The sequence below is a fragment of the Panthera pardus genome, unplaced genomic scaffold (assembly GCF_024362965.1).
Source record: "Panthera pardus isolate Hobbes unplaced genomic scaffold, ASM2436296v1 HiC_scaffold_20, whole genome shotgun sequence".
In the NCBI taxonomy this organism is placed as follows: Eukaryota; Metazoa; Chordata; class Mammalia; order Carnivora; family Felidae; genus Panthera; species Panthera pardus.
The window spans coordinates 16,508,262-16,522,108 of NW_026526766.1; the positions used below are offsets into that span (position 1 = coordinate 16,508,262).

Sequence of the window (13,847 nt, forward strand, 5' to 3'; positions counted from 1 at the left end):
TGTGCTTAGGACTGTGCTGAGTACTTCACAGGAATTAGCTCACTTTAAATTCTTCAACACTTCCATCAGGTAGGTGTTCTAATGGCCATTTTACAAATGATAGAACTGAGGTGTCAGGAGATTAAAGAACTTGTCCAAACCACACGACCAGAATGTGACAGAGCTGTGAATTAACTCCAGCTCTTCCTGATTGAAAAACCCATGCTGTAAACCAGTGGCTCTGTGCTTCAGAACCACCTGGAGGGTTGTGAAAGTACCTGGACACCCCTGTCGCGCCCCCCAAGAGTTTCTGATTCCGTAGGTCTGGACTGGGTCCAAGAATTCGCATTTCTAACAAATTCCCAGGTGCTGCTACTGACCCTGCTGGTCTGGGGACCTGTACTTTGAGAACCCCAACGCCAAAGAGGAAGTGTTTCCTATGAAATCAAGCTATTGCATTCTCTTTTTGTAATGTTTATTTGTTTACTTCTGGGAGAGAGAGAGAGAAAGTGCGTGCATGCGCGTGGGGGAGGGGCAGAGAGAGAGGGAGACAAAGAATCCCAATCCAACAGCACAGAACCGGACACGGGGCTCAATACTACAAACCATGAGATTATGAACTGAGCCAAAACCAAGAGTCAGAGGCTCAACCGACTGAGCCACCCAGGCGCCCCAAGCCATTTCTCTGTTATGACATTTCTTTTGTTTAAGAAGCTTCTTCTCTCATGTTCCTCCCTGAATTTGGGGAATTGTTGTTTGTTTGTCTGTCTGTTTGTTTGTTTTTTAAGAGCTTTTCTGTCCCTCTAGCTTAATGATTTGTGATACCAGAGACAGTCTAAGTACCACGCTGGTGTGAGAAGTATATAAGAGCCTCTGCCTACAGCAGAGTGGGGTCGAGGGAGAGTCATCCAGGAGGAGAGGTCAACTAATGATAATACTTCTAACCAGAGAAAAAGCAATCCACCAACAGGACAGAGGAAAGACCTAAGCCAGTGAGACAACAGTTCAAAGAGGCAATTACATGATTCACAAAGGGGAGGAAGGAGAGTCATAGATGAAGGGAAAAGAAGAAATCAAGAGAGGTTATTTTTTCCAACCTTGTTCCTACACTAAGAACCAATTACAAATTAAGATTAAATAAAGAACACAAAGAGGCAAAAAATTTTTTTCTTAACCTTCTCTTATTTCCACTAAGGAGCAGCGAGCCAGTAAGCCCCAAAGATCCAATAGCCAGAAAAGTGAAACTTGAGGTAAAGGAAATGGTGGGAGCAGAGAGGCAGTGAGACTTGTGTATGATCCCCCAGTGATGCAGTCAATCAGTAGGCATATACTCACCCACTGATGGGCTCCATACATTTATTGAATCCCTACGCTAGACACTGGGAAACACAGAGAGTGCTTATCCCTAAGGAGCTTATAGTCAAGGTTAAACGTAAGCATCTGAGAAGGATTAATGAAGAATACCAGGACCAATGAGTGGTAGATACATAGGGTCCCGGGGTAATCATGGTGGTTGGAGTGGTCAGTGATCTTGTAGGTAGGTGTTGTGATCTTATTTTAGAGATATGCAAACGGAAGCACAGAAAACGTTAAATAACCTACCCAAGAATTTAAAACCAGATGTCCTAATTCAAAGTCCAAGGTTTTCCCAAAACTTATCTAATCATTGCCAATACATGAGCGCTTACTACAATAGCTCCCCAGGCTCCTCAGAAGATTCTGACTCAGTGGCTGGTGGGCGTCAGGAATCTGTACATGTGACATGCGTCTGTGGTGATTCTGAGAATCATTCCAGGGGTCTTTAGACCTGGCTGCCCATTAGAATCACTTTGGAATTGTTCAAAAACTCCAGATGGCCACACGAAACAAATCAATGGAAGAAGGTAAGAGAGAAATCCCTGGACATCAATATTTTTAAATTCTCCAGATTATTCCAATGGGCATCCAAAGCTGAGAACCACTGGGCTCAGCTCCACCATGCTGACAATAATACCGAGTGGGTTTGCACAGCCTCCTCTGACCACCTCACCATTCCTTGCCTTACTTCCCTTTGAAAAGCAGTTTCGGGGCACCTGGGTGGCTCAGTTGGCTAAGCGTCTGACTCTTGATTTTGGCTCAGGTTATGATCTTACGGTTTGTGAGACAGCGCCCCACATCGGGGTCTACACGGACAGTGTAGAACCTGCTTGGGATTCTCTCTCTCCCCCTCTCTCCCTCTGCCCCTCCCTGGCTCTCTCTCATGCTCTCTCTCTCAAATAAATAAACTTTAAAAGAAAAAGGAAAGCAGTTTCTACTGCAGGCCAGGAAAAAACAGAGATGTTTAAGAGAAGAGAGGAATAGTAGGGAAGATCAAGAAACCATTTGTGACAAATGATTAGTGAAAAGAAAATAAGAACTGTCCCAGATGGTAGGAAAGAAAAAGGTGAAGAGAAAGGTTTGAGATTCATCACTCAATCAATCTGGTAACTCTAAGCAAAGGTTAAATAACGCTGCTGCTCAGTAGCATTTTGCTCTCACATAAAGATCATGCTCTTTTCTATGGAAGTCAACGCAATTTTTACATAGTAATGTATTTATCCTTCCTGGTGACAAGGGTTGAGGGTCAAGAAATTTCTGTCTAGGTAACTTTGTCATTCTTATTTTACAAGTGGGAGCACTGGGGCATGCTGGGAGAATGAAGTCACTTTAGACCTCAGGGTTGAGGTTGGTGACCCACCTAGTGTCAAGTCCTCAGACCGGGTTCCCAGGCTCTGTTGCCACAGACATGCGGTAAGGCATGCGTGTTTTCTTTCTAATATGCTCTTCTAAAATCTCGTGCTGTATTCATTGCTCCATAGACAACTACGATCCAGCATTTAGAAGAACAGGACCACGGTAATACCTTCATACCATCCTTCATCCCTGGACCTCAACAGAGGGTCTAGAATCATTGGAGCAAAGTAATTCTGAAGGAAAATTGCATTATACTTTTATAGTCACAGAGACGACCCTTGTTTACATGGCACATGCCTATTGGATCTGTTTCCAAAGGGATGAGAACAAAGAAGAATTTAAGTGCAGAATAAATATCTATAAATAATATATTTCCATACAATTCCGGGGGGCAGCTGGATAATGTTTTTAAACCGCTGACTGTGATTTAGCAAATGCTGCATTCTTTTGTGAATAAGTGCTATCAAAAGAAAAAGCCAATATCCTCCCTCCTGCCTTCCTTGCCTGGGCAGCCCTTCACCCTTACTTAATGAAATGGAACAGTTGATGCCTTTAACTCCCTCTTTCATTTAATCTCATTAATGCAGTCTGTTGGGATTCTAGTTGTGGAGTAACACTGGGGCAGCCGTCAGACCTCCAGGGAAAAGTGCAATATTTCTCAGTTAGACTTTTAATTGCTAACGTCAAAATGTGTGAGAACGAGCTCAAAACTAAAGCTGACGCCACTGGTGAGTTTTCCGTTTTCTTCTCTCTTCTGACGCTTAGCTGTATGAACTATCCTTCAGGTAAAACAGTAAGCGTTTGTAAGCTCTCAGCAAAATAAATTGAGGTCTAGGTGTGGGAACAATAAAATATTTTCTGACTTGCAAATGTATATAATAAATAAGCCACTCAGGCTTTATTTTACACTGGAGAACATATTTATAAGTATCATCATACCCTGTAGTGAATTACCAAATGCATGAGTTTTGAGAATGAATTCAGATAGTCACCAGCCACCTTACACGAGCTTGAGGTTAACTCTATGAACATCCTTGTCACAATTTTGTAGCTCTGATTTTAGTCATTGGCATTATCATTATTATGATCATTTCACTTTTCTGACTTGTTAAATATTCAGTTCATAAATATATTATACCACACAGTTCCTCCTATGTAAAAGATCTAGTTTCAAAAAAGAAAGAAACAAAGAAAGAAAGAAAGAAACAAAGAAAGAAAGAAAGAACGAAAGAAAAGAAAAAAGAAAAGAGAAAAGAAAAGAAAAGAAAAGAAAAGAAAAGAAAAGAAAAGAAAAGAAAAGAAAAGAAAAGAAAAAATCTATTTGGTTGAATGATTATTAACAATCAGATGAATCCTATTTGAGTTTTTCCGCTAAATTTTTTACAAATTAGTACCTAGTTCCCTAAACGCACATTATCTCATAACATAGAAAGGTTTTGAGCCTTTGTTCTAAAAATATTTCAGGGCAATATGACGTATGATTTTTTGCCATTTTTTGGCTAGTACTAAATAGCAATGAACAACAGTTGAAAATATTAAAATGTAAATTAACATAATTGTTAGGTTCAAATAATACAAAACTAACGATTATTCAAAAAAAGTTACTAATCAAACTAAAACTCCCCCAAATGTTTATAAACTCGGAATTACATCTTTGCACAATGCTTCGAGCCTCCCGTTGCTTGTAATTTTAGACAAGAATGGATATTATTTCCATGCAATTATTCGCTGATTTCACAAAGTATGTATTTGACGACTGTATCAGTGAAATAAGCCATTAACAGCAGATTGCAGTTGTGACATCAATGGAGTCTTTAAACAACTATTTATCCTCACTACTGACAGATTTACTCAGGTTATTGTTGCTATTGTTGTTTAGAAATTAATAACACTGGACGTATTAACGTCTATGCACTTAATCCTCTTTGGGTCTGAATTACAGTTAGCAGAGGCTGACAGGTAAACATAAATGTTCCTTTCTCTCCTGATTTGGCGGGGTGGAAGGAAAAACAGGAATTTTCCCTCTGTTATAAAATTACAGAAAACAGGTTTTGATTTTAAGAGCATGTGCACACACACACAACTCATTTTTTTTAAACGAATTATATGAGTCAATGTGTGTTTACGTATTGCAAAGAGAAACAAATATTTTACTTTCCTTTTAAATTTTAGTGCAATCAAAAGGAATATCCTAAATTGAAACCGCAGCTCTTGTAAAGTCACTGTCGTAGAATACTTAGTACTGTGCTTACCAGTTTCTGATTTTCACTAGTCTTTTTCCTCCGTTATTTCCCCCCAAAATAAGTATCTCCGAAGTAACTCAAACCTCTAAAGAAATGACAAAAAAAAAAAAAAAACACTTTACTTTTTCCTACCGATTCAGTCCACGGGTAGCCTCAAAGGGCCTTTGGTAGAAACTAATGTATAGGAAACACAGCCACAAACATCTCCATCCAAATGTTACCATACACTGTCAAACAATGATTATGCATTTTCGGCTTGTAGCAAAAAAAAGAAACTTGGTAAAGTGTGTTTTGAAAATGACGATATTTGTTCTTAGTACTTGGTTACCGTTGGTCCTACAATTCTTTCCCCAGCTTACATAAACACTGAGTAAAGCTGGGACGGATTACGTGCAGCATGCTGGATCTGATGAGCTCAAAAATAAGATAGCTTGGGTCCTATAATGTTTAGGATTATGCTGGTAATCTCTTTAGGGAAAGTGTGCAATATCAGCAGAACAGACACTTTGGTCTTCGAGGGAGCTGTGCACTCATAATTCTCCATTTGTTGAGTGGCTAAGCCTTTGCCTACATTGATACGGGACCTTTGTGATATTTCGCACAGGGTGAAATTACAAGACAGAGCATTGAGGGTGACATCCTGAGTTATCATTTGACCCCTGAAATAATTTCTGGTGCTGCGTGAAGGTGAGAACACCTTCCTTTAAAATCTACGTGCCTCATTTTTCGAAAAAGGCCATTTATGTAAGGATGAACTAAACCTATACATGCCTTTGCTAGAACATGAAATGATATAATAATGTAATTCTCAATGCAGAAACCTGCCATATGTTTTGCTCCTGTAGCATTATCTGCTTTAAAAATAAAATCAGGGGCGCCTGGGTAGCTCAGTCGGTTAAGCATCTGACTCTTGGTTTGGGCTCAGGTCATGATCTCACAGTTCGTGGGTTCGAGCCCTGCATTGGACTCTGCACTGACAGTGTGGAACCTGCTCAGGATTCTCTCTCTCTCCCTTTCTCTCCCTCTCTCTCTCTCTCCCACTCTCTGCCCCTCCCCCACTTGCGTGTGCACTTTCTCTCTCTCTTTCTCAAAATAAATAAATAAACTTTAAAAATAAAATGGGAGCTCTTGCAGATGATCCAAAACATGAGTGCCTAAAATCTGAGGTGTTTTTTTTTATGTATACAAATACTTTTATTTTGTTTTTAGATGTATATATAGCAGTATACATTTGAGTAAGAGGCTGCTCAAGTCTAGTAGGAGAAAGGTTACAAAAGATACATAAAAAATAGTCATATCAAAAGCATGAGGATCCTTACATCCTTCTTAAAGAACAAGCACATTCTATACAAATGGAAGGGTCGTGACAAAGAATTTTAAAGTTCAAGAGCCTGTCATGGTAATGAGGTGCCAATAATGGACAAGAGGAGTCTTGCAGGCTTCTCTCTGACCAGTGCTCACTGAAGCCTCATTCGTTTTTCCGGGGGGCCTTTCGTGCTCGCTGTCTGTTGGACGTTCTTCGCGGTCTCCTTTTCCTCAGATTTAATAGTCTCTGGTATAGGTTCTGCCTCTTTCTTTGTCTGACCCACTGGGACAGGCTTTTCTCCAGACTTTTGCTACCCAAATTTGGGTGGAAATTTCTGCCTGAGGTCCAGGAGCAAAGCATCCACACGTTGTCTCTGAAAAATAGAGCTTGGTTCTTCTTTCCTTTTGGCTTTAGGTTTGACTTTATCTTGCTCTTCACGATCTTTGAAGTGCCACCAATAACCTGGGAAGGATAGTATCGACAGTATGACATAGCTTCATCAAAAGCTGATTGAATGCCATGCACTGTAGAAAGCACCCTAGAGTTTATAACTGACCCCAGGTCTGGTGCCTGGTAGATCACTCCAGCAATGATACAGTAATCAGCCAGTGGGATAACTTGGGTAGAAGACTGCCGCTGTTGCTTCCAAATGATAAAAAAGAATGGGCTCTTGAGCGTGCAGAAGGATGTATTCCACTCCAACCATTTGATTTAATGTAAGCCTCTGCATTTTGACCACTTCATTGTTACATGTCCTGTCGTAGAAAGGATTACTTCTTTCTGAAATGTAATCCGGGACATATCCACCGTTCAAAATGGGGATCCAGGAACAGTCAACCCAAGAGATTCCCAGCAGCTTATCTTGGATATCCACGGCTGCCATAATTCCAAAAGCGCTCGCCTAAAATCTGAGTTCTTATAGTACAGTCACCGATGCCATTATACGTCGTCCAAAGTGTCCTCTCATAAGTGAAAACTCCCTAATGTCCTGTTGGAGTGTCTCTTCATACAAATTTTTCCCTAAACCACCCCTCTGATGGCAAAGAAAGTCTTTGAAGTAACTGTTCCTTTTCCATTTCATTCTGTCTCTCTCTCCTCTGTCTCTCTGACACGTAAAACAGATGTAAATATCTCATCTACGTTCTAAAGCTTGCTTATATAATCATTTTCTGCATCAGTGGCTGAGAGAATATGAAAAAAACAGATATGCTTATAAATATGAAAGGGTGGCAAATAATACCACTGTTTAGTTTTTGGTCATCCAAGGAAATTATAGGACATTATGAGCCAGTTAAATAACACTATTACATTAGGGGGAAAAAGGTTAGTATGGTGCTAACATTCTGATAATATGTAGACATTGTCTTCATATGGGACAGTAATCCACCCAAATATCTTATGAGAGGATGGTATGCCATTTTTATTTTACAAGGTTTCCCTTTTCCAGAGCAAAGGCATTGATACTGGATTCTGATCACTGCATTTTACAATATAACTTAGTTCTTTTCCCCGTGGTCCTGCCTTGTCTCTTTTTTTTAAACATATTTCAAGAGATTTAGTCTTTCTTTTCCACCAAGCAGAGAGAGACAGATTTTTCTTGGTTTTGAACTCTCTGAACAGGTGCTGAGAACTTCAGGAATGGTCTCTACTGCTTCTACCAATGAAGATGAGAAGTAGTATTGTGTGCTTTCCATCCCGAACTTGAGTCACTTGGGATTTTCTTGGTGTGTGTGTGTGTGTGTGTGTGTGTGTGTGTGTGTGTTTAGTGTTCCTGTTCCAACCTTTGAATTTTCAGATATATAATTTAATGTCTTTATTTTCATATTTATCACCTATGTCCCAGCTAACTGGCCTTTCCAAGTATTCTTGAAAAGAAAGTAGTATACATGGGGCACCTGGGTGGCTCAGTCGGTTGGGTGTCCAACTTCACCTCAGGTCATGATCTCGCGGTTCGTGGGTTCGAGGCCCACGTCAGGCTCTGTGCTGACAGCTCAGAGCCTGGACCCTGTTTCACATTCTGTGTCTCCCTCTCTCTGCCCCTCCCCTGCTCATGCTCTGTCTCTCTGTTTCAAAAATAAATAAAACATTAAGAAAGTAGTATATAAACCACCTCTTAGAGCACAGTGAACAGTAGTACTCCATTGAGCCATATAAAATTGCCAGTGCTGAGTGTTTCCTTGCATAAAAAAAGTGACAATTTCCTGTAGTTCAGCCTGTTGTCTGTGACTACGAATGGAAAGCATAGTCGTATGATAATTCTGAAAGCATTCTGCCACTGTTTACTGTCATTTAACCCCAGTAACGAGGCCCCCCCAAATAAGTTTACATCCCTCATCTGGAATTTTATTCTCATCATTGAATTTTCCTCTTTCAATCTTTAGTCACCAATTTTAGGGGTGCCATTTTCCTCCATAATTACCACTTGAAGTCCTGCTCGCCGTCTAAGAGGTGGCTCAAAAACCACCTCATCCACAAACCTTCCAGGCTCCCCCCAGTTAAAATCAACATCTTGAAGATGGAAGTTTGAATGTGCATGTGTTTGTGGCCTGAAACAAATAAATATTTGCTGGAACAATTGTTTTAAAGTATCCCTTACTTGTGTTGGTTGGGCTGTCTCACATGATCCTCACTACCTCGAAAAAAGAAGTGCTTTTGTGGAATTATTTTAAATAACTAATAGAATGTTGAATGTATTTCTAGATTTACAGAATAATTGAGTACAGTTCCATATATCTACTCACCCCCCCCACACACACACACATACAATTGTCCTCTATTATTAATACCTTGCATGAGTGTGATATATTTGTTACAAATGAGGAGCCAATCCTGATACATTATTAACTATAGTCCGTAATTTAAGGTTCACTCTTTGTGTTGTGTCTTTCTATGGGTCTCAGCAAATAGATAGACATGTGTCCATCTTCATATCATACAGAACAATTTCACACCCCCAACAATTCTCTCTGCCTCACCTACTTATGGTCCTCTCCATCCCCCAAATGACTTTTGTTTTACTGTCTCTATTTTGTCTTCTCCAAAATGTCATAGACTTGGAATTATATAGTGCATAACCTGTCCAGACTGCCTTCTTCACTTACCAGTATGCGTATATGGTTCTGCCATGATTTTTCATGGTTTGATAGGTCACCTTTTTTTTTTTTTTAAATCACTGAATAATACTCCTTGTCTGCATGCCCCCAGTTGGTTTATCCACTCACATGTGAAAGGACATCTTGTTTGGGGGGTGCCTGGGTGGCTCAGGCATTTAAGTGTCTGACTCTTGATTTCGGCTTGGGCCATGATCTGATGGTTCGTGGGATCGAGCCCCACGTCGGGCTCTATGCTGACAGCGCTGGTGCCTGCTGGGGATTCTCTCTCTCTCCCCCTCTCTCTGGCCCTCCCCTACTTGCACTCTCTCTCTCTCTCTCTCTCTCCCTCTCTAAATAAATAAATAAACACTTAAAAAATGTTTAAAAAGGATATCTTGTTTGTGGGGCAAGTATGAATAAAGTTGCCACCAACATTAATGCGCAGGTTTTTGTGTGGACAGTTTTCAATTCAGTTGCTGGGTCTTAGGGTAAGACGATGTAGTTTTATAAGAAACTGCCAAACTGCCTTCCAAAGTGGCTGTCCCATTTTGCCTTCCCACCAGCAACAAATAAGCTCTCCTTTTGCTCTGCATCCTTGCCAGCATTTGGTGGTGTCAGTTTTTTAGATTTCGTCATTCTGATAAGCATGTGGTTGCATCACATTGTTGTTTTATTTTCTAATTCCCTAAAGACATAGGATGTTGAGCATCTCATCATACGCTTATTTGCCATCCATATACCTTCTTTGCTGAGGTGTATGGTTCTGGTCTTCGGCCCATTTTTTTTGAATTTGGAGAACTCTTTGAATATTTTGAATAAAAGCCCTCCATCAGATACATGTGCTACAATATTTTCTGTCTGTCTGTGTTTTGTCTGTTCATACTCTTCATGCAATTTGATTTTTAACATAGAAAAGCTGTCTTTTTTTCATCTTCCAGAAACTGGGGTTTTTGCTCTTTTTGAGTTTTTATCAAGGGAATGAAGCCTGCCCGAACCACTCTGAGTCACCTGTGCGATCCTGTGTGTAGAGTTCGCCGTTCTTGTTCTCCTTCAGTGAAGGTGGTGTTTCACAAACATGAGCTTCCTGTTGAAGATTTCAGCTGTAAGGGAGACTAGAGAAAGGGGCTCAGAAACACACGAAGGAACTACAGAGAGACAGGGTTTTCCATGAAGCAAAATAATGGCTGTTTTCTTCTTTCTGTGACTGAAAACATTAGCTAGCAAGAATACATGTCTTCTTTTTTCAATACGAAGTTCTCCTCACATGGAGTTGTGGTTTGGGGACAGACAACCCTGAGACTTAAATTGTAGATTATCTTCCCTTTCTTTCTCCCAGAACTTCTCAGACTTCGCTGTGCATACGAATCACAGAGATAATGTTATAATGCAGATTCTGATTATACTGGCCTAAGGTATAAGCAAATGGCTGAATTTCTAGCAAGTGCCCAGGTGATGCTGTGCTGCTGGTCAGGGACCACGCTTTGAGTACTATGGCTCAGGACAGCGTGATGATAGATGGGAGGAATATGATGAGTGGCCATCCTGACCCCTGAGCTCCGTGTTACCTAATCTGCGTCCACGAGATGGGGCAGCTTTCCAAATGTATCATTTCCAGAATTACCACGGAGAGCTGAAATTAGTTCATTTCTGTTTCAAATATTGTTTCACCTCCTTACCGCCACCAAAAGAAGTAAAAAAAAAAATTTGTGCAATTACAGTTTTTAAGTAGAGAAACTACCTTTGAAAGTCTTCTCAGGGGAGATTTTTTTCTGCCAGAGTGTCTAGAGAGTCAGCTAATGGGTCAGACCCCAAGAGCAAGTCCACAGAAGAGGGAGGACGTACTACCACACAGTGTTACAGCATGAAGATGATGTAGACGCCATTCACAATCGTGAAATCTGTAAAGGAAACTGGGTACACTGGGTGTTAATGACAGTAATGCAAGATGTTTCTGGCTTTTCTTTCTTCTGCCTTGTCAGTTAATGACCAGAGCTTTTTGTAACTAACCCTTCAAGTGTCCTCCTGCCTTTTGAACAAAAGAGAAATACCTAACAGACAATAACAGGAACTGCTTTTCCGGAATCCTGTATAGTTTCTAATTTTCCTTAATGCCGGAGAAATTAAAAATGCCATTAGTTCTCAGAATAGCTACAACCATAATTACCTGGACATCACAGAACAGTTCTTCTCAAACTTCAATGCTGTCTGTCCTAGGAAGCTTGTTAAAAAAGCAAATTGTGATTCAAATCGGTCTTAGGTAAATCTTGATTGTTTGCATTTCTAACATGCCCCCAGATCATGCCAATGCCATACCGTGAGTGGTCACAGAAGACATTACTGCTTTCATCCTGAATGATGTCAGGTTCTACACACACATTATCTTGTTATAATTAAAACTTTGATAGGACAAGATGTATTTAATGGGAATTAATTCATAATTTACGAGTTTAAAACCACTACGACTTTCAAGGGGGATATTTCCCTTACTATCAGTAATTGCTATTAATGATAATACTAATTGCTGCTACTGTCCTATGTTGGTCTCAGTCTCTGTTATTTCAGTCTTCTGAAGAGTTAGCATAGGAGAACAATTCTTTGGGGCTGAAGGCTCCTATGTAAGATAAGTCAACTCCCTTCATAATATTCCTATAAATCAAGCCTTTGAAAAAAATCATTTTTTGCCATTCTCATCTGAGAGTAATTTTTTTCTTACCCCAGTTTCCAATGACATGTAGTACAGGGATATAATAATAGAAAAATAAATGTTATCTATAGGTCGCTCAGAAGCTCTCTATCAACTGACGGGAAGTGAAGACTCACACAGACCACCACCCAGAATATTACAGAGGAGAGAGAGGAGAGGTTAAGATGAAAGGGAGATCCCAAATGCTGATAGAGGAATTGGAGGATTCTAGTAAGAATTCGAGTGCACTGAATCGCAAGCACTCTATGTGGCATTTAAGCAGGAAGCTGGGACTGAGATGCCACGCGCCCGGAAGAGACGTACGTGAACACATACCTGATCCAATGTCAGGAATCTCTCAGATTCACCACCTAGCATGACATCGAAGCTCAAAGCCGCTTACTTCTTTTCCTAAGGGTCTCCTTTTCCCACACTTCCATTCCGCCTCAGTCTCGGGGCTCTTTTCTGATCAGTCAAAACTTAGAGTGGAGCCAGATCTTAGACACACTTGCTTCATCCTCTAGGTTTGCTCTTAGGTGACAGCAGAAGATCGTATGCCTCATAAAGGCAGAGAGTTATCCATCTGCTCGTGAAGGGAGGGAGAAACTGCAATCAGGGGTTTTAACCTGGACTTCCCACAAAGGGTAGACAGTACAACTTGGGCTGCTGATACCAGGTGCAGAGGCAATTTTCACCAAAAGAGTCATCCTTATTGGAAGTTTTGTATGTGCAAATTGTGTTTCTTTCAGACACTGAGAGTTTTTCCTGCACTGCCCACTTTTAGCAGAACTGTAAAATTCTGGGAAACAGGAACTGAGGAGCAAACCCAGTATCCAGGAATGGAAGTTATTGTGCACGGAATAGATGCTTCTTATTTCCCTTAAGGAAAAAAAAAAAAAAAAGCAGAAAACAAGATGCTACAAGTATAGCCCAAACCAAAGGTCGGGACACAGAGAGAGAATTATTGGTCATTTCCTCGTATTTTCTTTTTAATGTTTATTTATTTTTGAGAGAGAGAGAGAGAGACAGAGTGTGAGTGGGAGAGGGGCAGCGAGAGACGGAGACATGGAATCCGAAGCAGGCTTCAGGCTCTGAGCTGTCAGCACAGAGCCCAGTGTGGGGCTCAAACTCACAAACCGCGAGATCATGCCTTGTGCTGAAGTCGGACACTTAACTGACTGAGCCACCCAGTAGCCCCATCCTTTGTGTTTTCATATTACCACCTTGTCCCTGGGTCTTATTTCCTTGGCAGGTGATTTTCCTGCTGCAGAGAATTCCTAGTTCATGACTTGATTCGTTGAATCCTCAATGGGAGACTTACCATATCAGAATCACTTGGGGACCTATTCCAAAATATATACCCACCCTGATCTCAAGATTCTGATTACTACTCCTCAGCCCAAATATGGGAGATCAGTATTGTTTTTTATATATAAAAAGGAGTATGTCAAATCTCTTGGCTGTACTGAAAGAAAGAAAATCAGGATTACTGCTTTAAGGAGCTATACAACTTCTCTTTTGGTCTCTATAGAAAAAAAAAAAATTGAAATATTATCTGGACCTGGAACCTTTCCTCAATGGACTTAAAATGCCCAGACTATAGAAAGGGTCAGATTGAGTTCTAGGAGATGAAATGGGGAAATGAGAGCCACAAGAACACATGCAATAAAAATGTTTACTTCGACCAGAAAGTGCCTGAACAGTCCACTGTGACTACCATTCCTGATGGATTCTTTTAAGAATTAAGGTATCTTGGGAACACCTGCGTCCCTTAGTTGGTCCTGTGACCAGCTCTTGATTTTGTCTCAGGTCATGATCTCACAGTTCGTGGG

At 40.6% G+C, this 13,847-nt stretch overlaps 1 protein-coding gene and 1 pseudogene across 2 annotated transcripts in view; one reads left to right on the top strand and one right to left on the bottom strand.

The window, feature by feature from the left end:
* Positions 1-13,847, top strand: part of RORB (RAR related orphan receptor B) — a 193,236-nt gene that overhangs the window by 117,040 nt on the left and 62,349 nt on the right. Inside the window, exon 1 of one of the 2 annotated variants that reach the window (XM_019463597.2) lies at positions 3,278-3,419. The exons of the other annotated variant lie outside the window; for it this stretch is intronic. Within the exon in view, the coding sequence (XP_019319142.1) occupies positions 3,380-3,419 (40 nt within the window). The 5' untranslated portion in view covers positions 3,278-3,379. Of the gene's footprint in view, positions 1-3,277; positions 3,420-13,847 lie in introns of those variants that run through there. 2 annotated transcript variants of the gene reach the window in all.
* On the bottom strand, positions 6,114-7,955 carry LOC109275388 (mediator of RNA polymerase II transcription subunit 6-like; annotated as a pseudogene).